The sequence below is a fragment of the Varanus komodoensis genome, unplaced genomic scaffold, assembly GCF_004798865.1.
Source record: "Varanus komodoensis strain SLA01 unplaced genomic scaffold, ASM479886v1 scaffold234, whole genome shotgun sequence".
NCBI classification, from domain to species: domain Eukaryota; kingdom Metazoa; phylum Chordata; class Lepidosauria; order Squamata; family Varanidae; genus Varanus; species Varanus komodoensis.
In genome coordinates, this window is record NW_025335634.1 from 65232 (window position 1) to 82802 (window position 17571).

Consider the following 17571-nt stretch of genomic DNA (forward strand, 5'->3'; position numbering starts at 1 on the left):
TTTCCTCATAACCCACCACAATCAAGCTGTGTTTACATCGAATGAAGCAAATTTAACCCTGGCGATTTCAACAGAAGAAATTGCTGTAATTCCACATATTTAATTATGAGTATGTTGTGCATGGAAATGCTAGATTGGAGTAGTTATAATAATAGTCATCATGTAGATGAAAGATTGTTCTTTGGTTCACACAATCATGAGGCTAAAATGAGAAATAAATTATTCTTGTGACTTACATGAAATTGTGAGGATTTCTTTCCTTATAATTGAAACAAAACTGATTCCTTAATGATGTAAGGAATCATTAGATAGAGAAAAAAGGCCTTTGGCTCCCACTATGCTGGCTGGGGCATACTGGGAGTTGTAAACCCTTTTTCTGTCCTAATTTGCATAAACTCACACCCTAGTCATCCTGTTTTAGTGTGCTGGATGAAAAAATAAATCAAATTCCCATTGTCTTCAGACTTAAGGCAACGAGGACACATCTGATCATTATGTTGAAAGTGCTCTTTATGTGAACAGTCATTTCTGTTATTGTCATAACAGTCTAATCAGAGAGCACCCAAGTACATCTAAACCTCTCCACTCTAAAATCTTGCAATATAATTCTATATTGCTTCTGGCAGGTGTAGAATTGTGTGAGTGCCTTGTGTACCAGTTAAGCATTCCTGAAAGCCATATAAGGACTTTGGTAATTCCTGTGCAGATTCTTGCTAATCTAAATCACAGTGACACTGGCAGGATAGTGCAAATGATGAGACCCCTGTTGCACAAACTTTCATGCAACCATGCCCCTCTTCCTCACGGTAGACCTTACTTCCCTCCTGCCTTAATAGTAAATGATGTAACCCCCATTTCAGAAAACTCAATCCCATGACTTTACTGCATTTCGGTCCTGCATGATAGCCAAAACTGTTTGGGTAGTTTGCCAAGATTATTTCTTTACAACACTAAAAAACCCCAGTTTATTCCTATGACAGGTTTCAAATGGTGTTGATACAAGCCCTTTTGTGTTGTGCGTAGTGAGGCAGCCCCTGATGATAAGGTGAAACTCAGCATTATACCTGTCTGCTTCCTGATGAAGTTACAAGCTCCAAATGACAACCCTTTAGCTGGCAAGCAAGCAGTGGCTTCCAGTCCTCAGAGCAGAGCCTTGGAAGACTACAGAATCCAAACCATAGGGATATTTTTAGTCCTTAGGATTTTGTGGAAGCAACAGAACTAACTATACACTTACACTCTTTTCATTATCAAATATCCAAGTGAGTGTAAAGGCTGCAAAACCAAAACTGTTTGTCTGAAAGTAATTGAAGGCCAACCTTTTAATCTACAATTTGAGATACTTAAATGACTCTTTGCTTCCAGCTAATTACTCCAGTGTGAGTAGCTGGAGTTGGCAGAGATGTCTCATCTACTTAAGTAATGCTGGTGGAGCATGAAGCTGTAAAACAAAAAGGAGAGGAAATAGCAGAGCATTACATTCAATAGAGTTTAAAAGCAGGGAGGGGAAGGGAATTGTTTTATTTTTGTTTTAAAAGATCCTTCCCAATGAGATGCTTAATCATTTGTTTAACCCAGATGCTTGTAACTTTGCATTGCAAGGCTTGCCGAATTGAAAAACACTGAGGAATTAACAGTCCTGTTAGGCGATTCTTATCTTCAGTTGAGGCCGTCTGAAGCCAAATCTTACAAAACTGGGGAGAGCACATCTGTACCACCACTTCCTAGCAACAGAGAAGGAACACATGGTACTGTTGAAGTCTTTATAGAACAGCATCCAGGATGGAGAAGAACCTGAAAAAGGCAGACACATGTGCTGGGTTGCCAGCTGATCACCCTGCCAAAGCCCTGTGAAATGTCACAGTGGTTCAGAGGCTAGCAGGGCAAAACTGCAGTGTCTCCTATGACACCATCTCCTGCTGCATAATTGGAGTTTGTGAGGGAGCAGAAGGGTGAGAGGTAAGAGATTTACAACTGAAGAACATCTGGGAATATACTGCTGGTCAGTACTGCTGGACAGGGGTGGAGTTTCTGCATGGTCAGCACATAACAGGGTGTGGGCTGGATCCTGTGATGTGCAAGAATGGCCTGTGGAATGCAATGGGTGACAGTCTGTAGCGTAAGCACCTTGTTCCTGGATCTGAATGCACAATTGGTGCTTGTGAGGAGATGAGACAGAAGAGTTAGTGGAGGTAATTACCTGGTACTTAGCCAGTAACCCATAGTAACTGAGTAAAGCTACCTTCTTGGAGGCCAGGGCTTTTTTGTCATAGAATGCACCGGAATGGCGTTCTGGCACCTTTTTCCCAATGGATTTTACGAAGTGATTTTGAACGGAGTAGCAGATCAGCAGCAAACATCATTAACATAGTGCCTGCAGGCTGCTTTTGTGTCTGCTAACTGATAGTGAGAGATAGCTGCTTGGGACGCTGCTCCGCTGCTCTGCTCGGCTTGGGATTGGTGTGTGTGCTTACTGCCGGCGGGGACGTGAGTCCCGGCACTTTTTTTTTTTTTTTTTTAACAAAAAAAGCGCTGTTGGAGGCTGTCGTGAAACACTGTCGGTGCAGTGATTGCCATTCTGCTTTACACATCCAGGCTGTGGTCCTGCAAGTCTGTTGTGATTTCATGTGCTTGGCCAGCTGTGACGGTCGTTGGATGGAGTGCCTGACTTTCAGCAACAGGGAACTTAGCTGCTTGTTGGGCTGGGGGCCCTGGCTGTGAGTGGAAGTACTGCACCACTGTTCAGGGAACGAGTGCTGGAGCAGTATTGTTGGGACGAGACACAGGATGAGACACAGGACACAGAGGAGGTGCAGTGGGGGAGATATGAGTGGCAGGTGTGCCTTACAGCGCATGCTCTCCCCCCCTTGCTTACCTGTGTTGGCCGTTCTTTTATGGAAGTCCCGGTTGGTGGAATTGACTGATACTGTGTGTTGCTGTTGGTGTCTGAAGTCCCAGCCAGTTGTACCTCTTGGGGTTCAAGGCAAGGGAGTATAAGCAGCACGCTCAAGTTCCCATGTGCCTTGTGAAGCGATGCTGTTTCCTGAAAAGTGCTTCTCTTCTGTACAAGTGCTCTTTCTTCTGCTTACTAGCATGACAGTTACTCCTTGTGAGCTCTTAGTGTGAAAAATGTAAAACTGGAAGATAGAAACCAATCATCTGAGTTGTACTCTTCCAGTGTGTGGGTCCATAGCCTGATCGTGCAATGTGGTGATTGGGTGCTGAGTTCTACCACATCATAAGCACTGTCCTGCTGATATGAATGGGGCTGCCACCAGTGTTTGGATGGGACATACACTTGCTTGAAATCAAGGGGATGTAAATCCTTTCCCTTTCAACTATTTCATGGTTGTGTCTTCAGTGTCAGGACAGCCCTGCCTGCAGCATGCAGTACCAGTGTGCATGGAAAGCCAGCAAAGAACATGAATAGAGGATTGTGCCCAAAGGACACCATTCTGCGACCACTAGCTGCTGTTTAGACATCCATAGGATGGTTCAGAGTCCCAGTTCTGTCCTTGGAGAAGTGCTCCAAATTAGCAGTGCCCCCTCCCCCAGTCCTTACCATCAGCTTGGTTCTGTCTGTGTTGGCTGTGGTTCCAGGGTTGCAAGAATGACCTCGGTGCTGGAAATCCTGGGGGCCTCTCCACCTCTTCTCATGGGCCAGTGAAACACTTAAATAGCCAGGGCAGTTCTGGCCTCCCTGCTCTTCCCACCCTCCTCTGGATACTGTAATCCTCAGGCGGTGAGTTCAGGCACTTCAAGGCAGCCACACTGAATGGAAGCCTAAGTTGTTTGAGCATCTCTTAGCTATATTTGGTTGCAAGGCTTGTGGTGTTTGCAGAAGGGTTGTTTTCTTGCGTCCATCTTGATCTCTTTATATGGAGGTGTTTGGGTGTTAGAAATGATTGTGAACCATAACAAGCTTTCTTAGTACTCTCAAGGAAATCAAGCACAGGGAGGTGTTCATTTACAAAAATGGATCGATTAGTGGAATTTTCTTGCTGGGGCAGGGTGGTGGTAGAAAAGTTTTGAAATCTCCGGGTCTTCTGTCTCACTTTTTTCATATTTATTACAGTTTATCATGCTGACTTATATCTTTATGCTGGCCTGGTTGGGGGTTACAGCTTTCACCTCTCTGCCTGTTTACATGTACTTCAACTTGTGGACTATTTGCAAAAACACCACCCTAGTCGAAGGGGCAAACTTCTGTTTGGATCTCCGTCAGTATGGTAAGTGAATTATTTGTTGGGGAATTCCATCCATTAAACAGCCAACAAAGTATTGCTTTTAATCCAGCAGAGCTTCAAATATCTAGTGCAAAAAAGATGCACTAGAGGCAAAGCCAGTGAATGTAAATGTTCATAGATTTCCATTTCAGTCAGTAAAAAGCTTCAGTTTGCTTGCAGGTGAAAAGAGTTCTGAAGAACGATATGAGTGTGGTGGCCTGTGAATTGGACACATCATCTTTTTCTAGCTTTAATGCTAAATTATAGTGCTTCCCTTTCCTTTTGATACTGCATGAGGAAGAAACTGGAAGTTTTGTTTCCAGTTTTGAACCCCACTTTCTTTTTGCATATGAAGAAAAGGAAACTCTAATTTAAACCACTGGTAGGTCACCTAGTACTCTCCAAATGTTCTGGACTACCATTTTGATAACTCCTAACTATTGGACATGCCAGCTATTGCTGGTGGAAGTTGTAGACCAAAACATCTGTGGAGTACAAGGTTGTCTGCTCCTGGTCCAAGCTATGTTTTTATCAGGCAAGCCAGGATCAAGCTGGATTCTATGATCTTCAGAGATCCTTCTACAAATGTCCCTCTGCGGAAGCAAAGAGAGAGGGCTTGTTTTGGGAGAAAGGGCTTTTTCATAGTGCACCCAGTTGTAGAGGGCTCTAAGTATATAAGAAGCACCATGCTGAAGCACCAAGGGTCCGTCTAGTTTCGCATTCTGTTCACAGAGCAGACCACCAGTTGCCCATGGGACTCCACAAGCAGTAGATGAATGCAATAGCACCCTCCCACCCTACTTCCTCAGCAACTGGTGTACATAGGCACACTGCCTCTGCAAGTGGAGGTAGCATACAGCCAACCGGACTAGTAGCATTGCTAGCCTGCTTCGCCATGAATTCCCCTTTGAAAGTCATCCAAGCTGGTTGTCATTGCTACATCTTCCTTGCTTCATGCTTTAGTTTCATTTCCACCATCTGCAACTTGTTTGTTTATTGCATTTATACTTTTTTCTTTTACTGCTTTTGATTCTTAAACTGCTCTCTTGTTTTGATCTGCTCTGAGAATTTTGTTTTGGAAAGCCTATAAATACTGTAAATAAAGGAATGACCTCACCGAGCCCACTTTGTGTCTGTTTAGCAAGAAAACATGCTTAGATTTTCCAGGACTGAGTGCACGCACTGGACTGAAAGACTAGCCCTCAGAATTGTCCTCATGTTACCAAGTAGCTGATTATTATTTCTTCAAGGAATATATCAGAGCCAATGTCTCATTATTTTATAAACATCTGTTAACATTTCCTAGATGTCTGACCTATTTAAATAAATGTGTTTCTATGTGTCAAAAGCTCACCAAGTATTTAATCTGTCCCAGGAATTGTAACAATTGGAGAAGAAAAAAAGATTTGCACAATGTCTGAAAATTTCTTCAGGATGTGTGAATCTACTGAGGTGAGTGAATTATGGCAAGTTTTGCTACTGTGGGAAGGAGGTGTTATCACAAACTTGCACACCTTTTGCACTTGAAGGGAACAGTGTCACTGATTAACCCTGGAAGTTCTCTTGCCATGAGTCCCACTGGATGCATAAGAATGCTGTTGAGCCGTTTTGTAAAGTATATGGATAGTTCTCAGTACCATCATTTCTTATTTGCCGCCATAGATGAACAGCTTTTCTTAATCCCAAAAGAGAGGCTTTTTTAAGAATAGTAGTAGGAAATATAGTCAAGGGAATGGTTCTTTTGGATTGGAATATGATGTGCAGAAAAGCTCACCAGTGCCACTTTTAAGCTGTCCGGTGGGACTGCACAGTGACAAATGCTGCCTGCCTTGCTCTCCTGCTGCTTTTCCTTTCTCTTTTCTCTTTCGAATATAGATACTTAATAATATTTATATTGTTTATTTCATTTCTATTCTGCACAGTAGGTGAAGTTCTGTGTATAGTATGTAACAGTTAGATATACAGGCATGAACTTCATCCTCCTCCTCCTCATATTGTATTACTGTATATCCCACCTTTTGTGAATAGCCCAAGGCAGAAAGACAGCTTTGTGAAGTGGGGGGGGGGGGCACACTCCCAGGCCCCTAATCTAACAGTGTAACCACCACATCATGGAAAATCCTTGAATATTGAACCTTCACTGACATAGTTCCTGCCCTGAAGTATCCTAGCCATTGGGTCAGTTCCAACAAAAGTGTTCATATGTTCATAACAGTTCATACCATAAGTGTCCACGAGGGAATAAGTCTTGTACTGGTACACTCCACTTCTCTTTCTCCGCTTAGCTCATGTGCTCTCATTTCTCCTTTCTGAGTTAAGAGCAAATCATATTATGATTGTGGTTTGCACTTTTGGTTTGCAGCCAGTTTGTGGTGTGCGCATAGTTTGCCCAGGTCGGATCAATATTGTTTGCAATTGAACTGGAAATAAAAGAGAGAATTGTAGGGGTTTGTTTCCTGATTCTCAAAGCATGATTTGTCATGTCATTTGTAATGGTTTAGTCTCCAAAAATGCCTCAACCAAAATGATGAAAACAGAATTCCCTATTGCAACACAATTCTTACAAATCTTTAACTTCATTGCAAAGAAAATAGAAAATTCTCAGTCATACTGTTAGTGACTTCATGGAAATCAGTTCACTTCTTTAGAACAGAAATATCAAGTTGATTATCCTATGGAATAAGCAAAATGTGTATTTTATCAGTGTCTTCATTTTGCACATAGTGTCTTTTGCTCTTTTTCCAGCTGAACATGACATTCCATTTGTTTATTGTGGCACTTGCTGGAGCTGGAGCAGCAGTCATTGCAATGGTAAGATTTAGAATGTATTTAGAAATGCACATGATGCTATGCTTCAAGGATTATGGATGAAGAGGTTTTTTTGGCTAGAAATGGCATGTATGTTCTGTTGCATGCATTCAGTAAGTTTGTGGCTGAAAGGGGTGTTTCCCTACCATCCTAGTCCCTTACTTTAACTTGCTCCCCAAATTTGTACCCTCCAAATATATTGGACTAGAACTCCCATAATTCTCAGTCAGCATTGACCAGTGTAGTTCAGTGCATCTGGTAATCACCAAGTTGAGAAAATTGCTTTACCCGCTAACCACTATACCACTCATGTGTGGCATATAACATAATAATACCTGGATTGTGAGTGCAGATGGATAAATAATAGATAGAAAATGGATTTAACTACATCTAATAGTGTCTCCCAACTCCAGATGGATGCTACCAGTTAGCCACCAAGGGCATTCATTACAGGTCCTACAGGCCTGAAAGCAGGTCTTGGGAGTAATGGCCACTCACTATAAAGGTATCTCAAGGTACTCACCTAAAGGTGACCTTTCCTGATCCAACCTGCACTGATCATTAAATGTGGTTGGATTAATCTAGCAAAGTTGACCATCTAACCCTTCTAAGAGTGTAACATGAAGTGGAGTATGCAAAGCCACCCCAGCCAAGCCAGTTTGTTGATTCCTATTCAGCCTCCCCACAAGAAGAAAATCAGCTCATGCTACACAGCATACAGAGGTGGCTCTCTCCAGTGAGGATGTTGAAGTGCGCAGAGACACTTTAAATATGATGTGACTCTGCCAATGACATGTGAGGAAGAGTTGGGGTGGGAATCCCCTTGTACCTCACAGTTGCTTGGGCATCCAGCAGGAAGCAAGTCCAGGTAAGCCCATGAGGCTGGCTTATACACTTGTCACCTGTGTGCTGCTGTGTAAGCAGCAGGTTTTGCATACTGTGTGCATTGTGTGTCCTTTGCACTTGATCTTGGCTTGGATTTCTCCCTGGCCAGGAACAAGCCTGGGAAGGAAGTTCCAAGCGTGCGAGAGGGCCAGATTCTGTCTAGATTTTGCATCCCTAGGCTCTGTTCCCTTTCAGAATGCTGCCATGGTGAATGTCTGCATGATGTGTCACCTTACCAATAGGGTCGAGATGGACCCTTTCAGAATCCATCCCTCTAGCACCCGCAGACTTCTTTTCATGCTTGGCCTGACCATGCAAAGCAAGCCAAACTAAGAGCAAGTCTGTGAACTCTCGAGGACCCCAGTTGCACAGCCAGCCACCTTCCCTGTCAGTTCATTCACCCAAAGAGTAGAAACAGGACCTGGAAGAGGCTCACTGTGAGTGGTCACGCCAGGCACCACTCCCAGTGTCCAACCTTCATTCCCGCCTGGTCAGCCGACAATGGCAGCACTGGGCATGGAAGGGGGTGCTGCTTTATGCAGTGTGTGGGGCTCAATTCCTGGTGATTGCCCCACACGCACTGGGACTGCTGTCCAGGAATTCACACTCAGGGCTGCTGCAAGGTGGGCCAGACTCCCAGGAGATCCAAGGGATTCCCACCTCCACATGGATTCCTCACATATCCCTTCTGGCCTCCAGCTAGATCTTTCAGATGGGTGCAGAGAACAGGTCCCTCTGAAGCACTCTCTTCTAAATGCAAGACCCTCCTGCATCTGAGAAGTTACTCTGAAGAAAGAGGAGGTGCTGCACTGAACCTTTGTAACAAATATTCCAGCACCACCTTTCACTCTTGCATGTTCCTTTCAAACCTGAACTTGCTCTGTTTTAGTTTCCATGGTAATAGGATTGGCTCTAAAATCTTATGTCAGAAGTAGTTCTTTTCCTGTTCTGTATTTATTGAATGTGCCTGAGGCATTGTTTAGATGGCAAATAGATGATGACATGGATGGTTGGACTGCACTTGCAGCTTTGAAACTCACATATTAATCTTACTTGTTCAGTCTCTGCACTTAGTTTGGCCTCTTTTGCAGAACACAGTAAAGATTAATTAATGCTTGAAAGTGTCTCAAGCTTTGAAAGTGTTGTGTTAATGTTGCTGCTCATTACATTAAGCATTGGTTCATCTGCTCTCCCAGAATCAAGTCTGGTCAAAATGCCTCTACGGCCAGGAAGTCCATAGCCATAAAACTTGAAATATAAGAGATTAGGGTATATTCTCCCTCATTAAGTCATAGAAGGTAGTTTGGCACAGAGACATATGCAAAATGTTCAGCCAACTATGAGCGTGCAGATTTGCCAATTTGGAATATCTTCCAAAGATTGCATTAAAAATAATTACTTTGTTTTATAGCATTCAAATGAGGCTAGTTGCACCTCAGAGTCCTGTGCAGTAAGGCAGTGCTTAGCAGAGGGAGAAGAGACTCCACTCAGGCAGATCCTTGAGAATCCATGACAAAGAGCTCCACAGTATCGAGGGCTGCCTATGCTTTTGTTATTGCTGAGCCAGAATAGCACTGGTCATTTTGCTTCAACTTTCATTATTTTAAAAAAGCAACCTGCTTTGCTTAATTTTTATTTTTTTTCCATAAACCACCCCACCTCCGCTTTTGAGGGGCACTCAGCATTTGTACTCACTGGAGCATTTCTTGGATCCAGCCTTGGGACTCTAGAAACAGCTCTGCAGAAGCCCCAAAAGGCTAACATTGATGGCTCCAAGGGGACGTACAGTCTCAAAGCTAGCCCACAGGCTGCAGCTCCAGAGGGACACTCCAAAGCCTTTGGAGCAAGGCAGGAATGCAATTCCTGAGCTCATCTGACCAAATTTAGGGAATTTTTTTCATCCACCCCAGATAATCAGCAGGGTTCTTTTAGAGACCCTCTTGAAGGCTTCTATCCATTCCATAAGACTGGAGGTAGAGTTAAGACCAGGACTACTATGACTCACATAAATTGAGGAGACTTGTATTTATAAAGACACCCTGCCTAAGTGGGTCAGTAAAGTAAGGCAGCTTCCCCAAATTTAGTCTGATAGTGCCAGGGATTGCATAGCTTTCTTGCTCTCGAAATTTGTTTATTCTACTCTGAGTGGCAGCTAGTGCTCAAGACTTGAATAACAAGCACATGAACACAATTTCTTTAGTTGTCTGATGAAAGGTTGTCCTCATTAAGCATGGACATTCCAACATGAAAATCAACGCCAAAGAGAATTATTTTTTGTTCTAGTTACCCACACATATGAGGATTTTATGCATAGATATCATGTCCACATTTTACACACAAGTGTTTTTACCTCGAATATATGTCTTGACTCAGAACTTGTCTTCAGCGCATGGCAGGTTGCAGAAGCTGGCCCTCTTGCACTCAACAGAGCCAGGCATGATACACCAAACTTCATGATAACATTGTTAACATGTATGCATTGTTCATAAATGCATAAAATTCGATTGCAGATGAGTCCTCTAGTGAGGGTGTTGTCTAGGGATGGAATAGAACCTGTTGGAATCCATCCTTCCAATCATTCATGGGCTTCCTCTTATGCTCAGTCCAGTCTTCCAAAGGGAGCTGAGCTGAGAGGAAGCCTGTGAATGCTCACAGAGCCCCGGATGCACAATGGACAACCTTCTCCCACATCATCATCATCATCAGACCAAAAGACAGCTGTAGCTGGCATGGAAGGGAGACTCTGCTTGGTCATGGAGACTTCTTTCCTGTTGGGCATTCTGAGACTGTGTGCTCTGCCACCAGCCTTCTTCAGTACAGGCAGGTCCACCATTTGAGTGGTTGCTCTGGTGTGTGAGAAGGCATTGCTCTGCACCACATGGAAGTCAATTCTGAGCAAGCACCCCACAAATGCTGGGTGCACTTGCCAGGAACTTGGACTCTGACCCTCTACAAAGTAGACTGGAGTCTTGGAAGCGAAACTCATGGAATGCAACAGATTCACAACCCTGGGTGTCTTCCTTGCACATCCCTAGTGTTGTTGAATGAATTGATAACAAATGAAATAGAGAAAGAGATGGAGAACCTCAAACACTCCCTGGTAATTAAAGGGAATAAACCTTCTGCAGAAGAGGCTCCCATAATCTGTATAAATTCTCCACCATTTTAGTAAAGATCAGATCCAATTAGAATTAGGAGCATGATTTTGCATGGTAAGGGCAGGTGTATTGCCATACATCAGGCTTGTATTGTTCTACCTCGCTTCATAAAATTAGGTGTGCACTGAAACAGTGTACTTTAGCACACAAGCATGTAATTTTAAATGTCTACGTCCTGCTTTGGTTGTTCTGCAGCAGTAGAAAGAAAGAAGGCAGATTTGCAGACGGTAGGAAAGAGAAGGAATGTGAAGTCTTGCGAATCAAAAAGGCTACAACTGCTACTGGATATACTATTCTCTCATTTCAGTCTTTACGAATATCCCCAGAATTTATCTTCCCAAATTTTCATCTTGTTTCACTACTATCAAGATTAGTTTGTGTCTTTTGGCTGCCATTTCCCTTCGTCTTCTCTGTCCATGTAGTTTTTGACCTTATTTGCCCCAGTTGCCTATAGTGACCCATTTGATCTTGTTTAAGAGAATCTGCAGCCTTCCTTGGTTTACTGTAGTAAGGTTGAAGAAATCCAGACAATATGACTTTTTTTAACGTAACAAACCTGTATATGATTAAGTGTAACAATTAATGGTTTAGAGCAGGGGTTCTCCAACTATGGCCTGTGGGCCAGATCCGGCCCGCCATGCCCATTTATCCAGCCCACCTCAGAGGTTTTGGACTTGCCGTGCCTGCATTTACCTGGTGACGCAGTGGCTTGCTTGCACGGAGATTGTTTTGGACTCATTCGGAGAAAACAATCTCTGCGTGAGCAAACTGCTGCCTCACTGCATGCCCCCACCCCCTGCCCTCGCTGGGACCACCTTACTGGCCCATGCCCCCCGCCGGTGCCTTTCAACTGGCCCCTGAAAAAGTTTGAGGACCCCTGGTTTAGATGGTCTCCCTGTGCGTTTACTCACTGCTTGGAATCTCGAGATGCAGTGAAAAATGCAGAAAAAGAGAAAGTTAAGGTGATGATGGAGAGGACACATTACACAGGCAAGGGAGGATCCAGTTTGTGTAGAAAATAAGAGCCAAATGCAAACATTATCTCTTCTCCTAACTGGTGTGACTGATCTCTTAGAGGTTTTTTGCTGCAAGTCAGAAGGAAATGGCTCCAAATATAAGGGAAGCATATAAAGGGGTATATAATTACAGTACGTTATGAATTAGCATGACAAATTTAGTGAACATATACAGATGGGCAGCTCATGGCTACACAAATGGAGTGGGATCTGACATGAAAACTGCAAAGCTCAGATACATCTGGGAAACAGTCATATCCTGTCTGCTGTGCCATCATATCTTCAGCCAAAAAATGAGTCTGAACAGGAAATGTGGGCAAATGAGGTGAGCAGAGTAGAAGCAAGGAGAGAGGAGAAAAATGGTGCAGAGATGAACATCATGGAAACAGCATGAATGCATTTGCAAGGGATTTAAAAATAACAGATAACAGGCACTGGTAAAAGGAAGCACAAAACAAGGTAAGAGGTTCCAGCTCTTGTGTTTTGAGCTGCCTAAGAAGCACTTCATTCTAGCCAATTCCTGTCTCTTTGCGAGAGGGCTTGGACATGTCACATTTAAATTCCAAGAGAATCTGGGTATGTGTGATAAAATATGATGCAATAAATGGGATTAAACTTCACAACATCTTTCTTTCTCCCTCTTTCCCTTTCTTTCTCTCAGGTTCACTATCTCATGGTTCTGTCTGCCAACTGGGCTTATGTGAAAGATGCTTGCAGAATGCAGAAGTATGAGGATATTAAGTCAAAGGAAGAACAGGAGCTTCATGACATTCATTCTACCCGCTCTAAAGAGCGACTCAATGCATACACATAAGAAAAACCTTGTCTCACTTTTTACCATTGAATGCTTTGTTGTTTAACTAAAGGCCATCCATCTCTCCATTTAAAATCAAAATCAAAAGTGCTTCTCACAAAAGATAGTTAGGGTGACTTCTCAATCACCTCTCTACAATTCTTGGTTGTCCAGCACTTGGTTTCCTAATTAGTTTATAGCTTGTGTGACCAGTCTCTACTACAAAGCTCCTGAAACAGCCTTTCCCGAATCCGAAAGTGATTTATTTTCTGTTAGGTCAACAATACTAACTATTGTCAAATACGGAGATGTGTTTGATTTTTTTTAAAAGATCACTTTGTATGTGTTACGCATAACACCTTTTTGCATTGTTTCTTATGTTTTTCAAAAGAAAAAAAATAGCTTTTTATACTTTTTAGTTTGGATTTTGGTAAGTACTTTAACTACAGGTATACTTCAAAGGGACCGTGTACAATTTGAGGAAGCACACTGCTGACATTCCTTCAGATTTGGAAATCTTGCCAAGTGGACCAGTGCGCATCTTGATGGAGGGTCCTGAGAACATTTTAAACAATCAAGGGTGCAATTTCTAAATTTGTAAGAGTAGGTAAAAAAACAAAAAAAGAAGTGCTTCTTATCTTTGTTAACATTGTATGATTCTTGATGTACTTAGCAAAGTATTCTCCAAGTTTCATTGATGGCTATTCCTGTTTATATTGTGAGCATGCTGGCCGTGTTGCTTGTTAATGCATGGCCATTTGTCTTTTGCAAGCGTACGATGCCATGATCACCTCTCAAGAGTTGCCGTGTATAGACAAAGGTTGCACAGAACTATGCGTAGGTTTCTGCGGAAGGATCTCTGCAACTCCACAATGGTTATGTTGCATTGAAGCTATTCATGTGCTGATGTGAGCAATTGCTGCTTAACTGCATTTATGAAGGCGATATTTCTATAATCCAGCAATCTTTAAGAGTCAGAAGTATTTTTACCTGCTTTAAAAATTTAAGTGGATTGCACCTGTATGAACTATACATGTACTGTATGTGATATATTAAAGGAGGCTTCCATAAATGTAATAGCTTGGCTTGTAGCTTTCCCACACACATACTGGTTTTACCTGTACTATGTTAAAGTGAGGTTAATGGCTGCTACTGGAGCTATTGTTTGGAAGTGTTAGTAATATATTTGAACCTTTATTTTGAGTAAGAAAATATTAAGAGAAAAGTCAGTCATGTTAATCTGAAAGAAGTACCTGTATTAAAAAACAAAACAAAAAATACAAAAAAGAAAAAAATAAGTATTATTGGACCAAAATTGGTGTTTTTTTAACTTTTATTTTTGCCTATTTCTAATGCTACAAGAATGCTGTAAAGTGTCTTTTAAAGTGATGTATCCTGACAAGACATTTTTGTCAGTGTTAAAGCAAAATTCTAGCTAGTTTTGTGCACTTATTGGACCATTGTGAATTCTCTCAGTGTAAGTGCATTTCTAATCAAAGTTATTGAGTAAAACTCTTCTTTGTACTATTACTAGTCATGCATCATCAGTAATTTTTACCAATTCTTGTAGTAAGTAGAGGGTAATACTATAGTTACTTGTGGCATGTTTATGCATCAAGTAGTATTAGTTTATTTAGGGATTTTTTTGTTTTCATTATTTTTTTAACTTTATTTTTTACACATTACTGTCTTACGGGGTCAAAATTTTCTGAGATGTGCAGTACAAGTATTTACAGTTCTGCAAAACATATTATGAACCTCTTTCAATTCTATATTGTAGTGTTTCAGTTTTGTGTCTTAAAGCAGTTTGTGATGATTTTTAAAACTGTGTCTTTTAAACTCATGTAATGATGTTGATGCTATTGGCTTTTCTCTGGTATTAGAGTTTGTATTTTCACAAAGAATGCTTTGTAGCAGGCATTACAATTAATCTGTTTTGTACATAAATGTGCCAACAGCTTGATGGTGGCGTTTTTGAAATGTAGAACCAAGTGCTTGCAAAAATGTAATAAATACACTTGTGTACTTTGTGTACTTATTGGTTGTCCATGCTTCATTTTTCCCCTCTTATATAAGGACTTATTTATTGAAAATAGCAAAGGGATGTTTTTTACTTGGAATTTGGCTTGTTAACAAAAGTTATTGTTTATCATTCTTGATGCTCTAAGTTTTTTATTAAATCTTTCAGCTTTATTTTAAACCTGCAGTAGGGCCATAGTAGACACGCACTGCTTCCTGTATCAGCCAAGGCCAACTCTGCAAGCACATTCCCAGGGGCTTGCTCAGAACTTTGGAGAAGACTGCCTGGCATTACAATTAAGGGGACTGCTTCTGAGATGGGAATGTGTTGGCCCTGCATTTCCTGCTTCTCTCATAGTGTGAGTTCTGGAACTTTGCCCTTGATAGGGAACTGTATAGAATTTCTTATGAAGGATTCCTACTTTGCTTTGGAGTATTTCCTTTGCTATGAATTGTGCCCAGGAGTCTATATCTCTGTACTCATTGCTTTCTCTTGTGACTGAGATCTGAAGTATCTGTTTAGATTTTATCCTTCCTTCACATTGGAATTCCTCAAGTTTGCTTCAGCTGGACATTCTCAGAATTCAAACTATCTATTTATAAATTGAAGCTTTGGCACTTTTTCACTTTTTGGCATTGTGTGGCAGTATGTTGTGACTCAACTCTTATGGGGCTTCCCCCCCTGTACATTTACAGGGTATGCAGCTTAATTTGAGCACTGGACAAAGCCCTTCAGATTTCACTGTGTACCTTAACACTGCACAGGTAAGGTCAAAAATGCCATGTACAGGGATGCATGGCAGACTGCTGGAAGAAACTCAGACTGTGTATATAGAAAATGTGTAAAACAATGTACATGTTGTGTTTCATAGTGATTAGTAATAAATGCTTTCTTTTCTAGGAAGCATGAAATGCAGGATTTGAAAAATGGACAAGGACTCTTTCTAATATCTAGCCTTTTGAGTGAATTTAATTTAGAAGCAAATTTACACAAATGGGGGAAGTTTTTCTACCCCAAGCAAAATTACAGTGCATCTCAGGGTTGTAAAAAGTATCATAATACCTGTGTGTGGTGTCAGAAGAAGGGTACTTAACCTTGCTTTCTTGGATCAGTTTTTGTTTGAAAAACCCTATAGGATGTATCTTTACGATCTCGTATCTCAGTGCTTTCCATTTGCCTGGGACAGATGTACCTCAGTGGCAAGAATCAATAGACATCTTGGGAAGTTTGCTCTTCTGTCATAGGCTGTTTTATTTTTCAGAAAGAAAGAAAAATCTGTATTGGCACAAAAATCTGCTTGCCTGGATCAGAGGTTTCTTTCACCCCCAATGTGTTAAATTGACTGCAGGAGTAAAGCAGATAGAGGAAGTCCCCTACATACAAACAAGTCCATTCTGAGACCACATTCATTAGTCCAATTTGTTCATAAGTCCAACAAAGTTAGCCTAGGTTCCGAACTGACAGTGGGAAGGTTGCAAAGCAACCCACCTGCCACTTGCAAATAAAAAGAAGCAGCCCTTCTGCAGTGCCTCAGACCATCCTGTAGGGTTTCTCAGAAAAGTCAGCCCTGGTACTTCAATGACAAGAGATATTTGAAGTTGCCCAAATTCATAACTGCAGCCTGCACACAGGTGCACACACACACACACACACACACACACACACACACATGCCTGCGCCATTAAGTAGTTAGGGCTTTGCACTTTGGCTTTAAGAATCAGGAGTGAATGATCAGAATAATCTGGGAATCAAGCAGGTGCAAGATCTCTCCCATCCATGTTCTCCCCTCATTCATTTGTCTTGACCATTTGGGAGCTGCATGCAAAGGTGTTTTCTTTTGACTCCTTTCTATTCAGAACTGAGTTGCTGGCAACCACAAAGCCACTTACGTAGCAAAGTCCACACCGGGCTAAACTGGGCACATTCATTTCACACAGAGAAACAGTAGCCTCCAAGTCTCATTTCACAAAGACCACTCTTGACTCTTGGATCTTCACAAGAAATGTGGCACATTTTTCTGAGCAGTGGGAGGAGAATTAACAATTTAAAAAAAAGCTTACATGATTGGACATGTAAATGTGCATTCACATCTTTGAAAGTTTGCAAATTGAAGGTTTGTATGTAGGGGACTTCCTGTACATTACCTGACTTTTTTAATGATCCAGACACCTTTTTATTTAGAAGAAAACTGTAAATGATAAGTGACTGAAATTTGGGAACATTGCTTTCTGTTGAGCAGTTGAAAATGTCTGGAGAGGGTTACGTTGTAGGTGAACTTCTGAGTAAAATACTACAATTAAAGGATAAAATCCCAGGGAAGAATTTTATCTCACCCCTACCTAGAAAGGTCCTTAACCTTGGGTGTTGCTAGTATTGGATCATTTTGAACAAATGCAAATACAGCTTATACTGTATGTGTGTTTGCAAAGTGATTTAATTACACACACGCACATCTACTTAAAACAATAGTAATCAGATTATTATAGAACAGTTTATTCAACATTATTTTCTGTAGAATATGTTGGATGTTTTGTAATTTTTAATCTTGTATTACCTTGTCAAAGAAACTGGTGGTTTGGGAACATGAAGAGTAACATGAACCCTGCAAGAGAAGAGGGCATGGCAATATTGGAATGACTCCTGTTTGCTTGGTAGTCTTGGTCTT

General features: G+C 41.6%; 1 protein-coding gene across 1 annotated transcript in view; it reads left to right on the plus strand.

Annotated features, from left to right (window-relative positions):
- LOC123024463 (neuronal membrane glycoprotein M6-a) overlaps positions 1 to 14900 on the plus strand; it is a 37107-nt gene extending 22207 nt beyond the window's left edge. The window contains exons 3-6 of the mRNA XM_044432183.1: positions 4076 to 4229; positions 5602 to 5678; positions 6972 to 7037; positions 12755 to 14900. Of these exons, the coding sequence (XP_044288118.1) occupies positions 4076 to 4229; positions 5602 to 5678; positions 6972 to 7037; positions 12755 to 12907 (450 nt within the window). The 3' untranslated portion in view covers positions 12908 to 14900. The remainder of the gene's footprint in view (positions 1 to 4075; positions 4230 to 5601; positions 5679 to 6971; positions 7038 to 12754) is intronic.
- The last annotated feature ends 2671 nt before the right edge of the window (positions 14901 to 17571 follow it).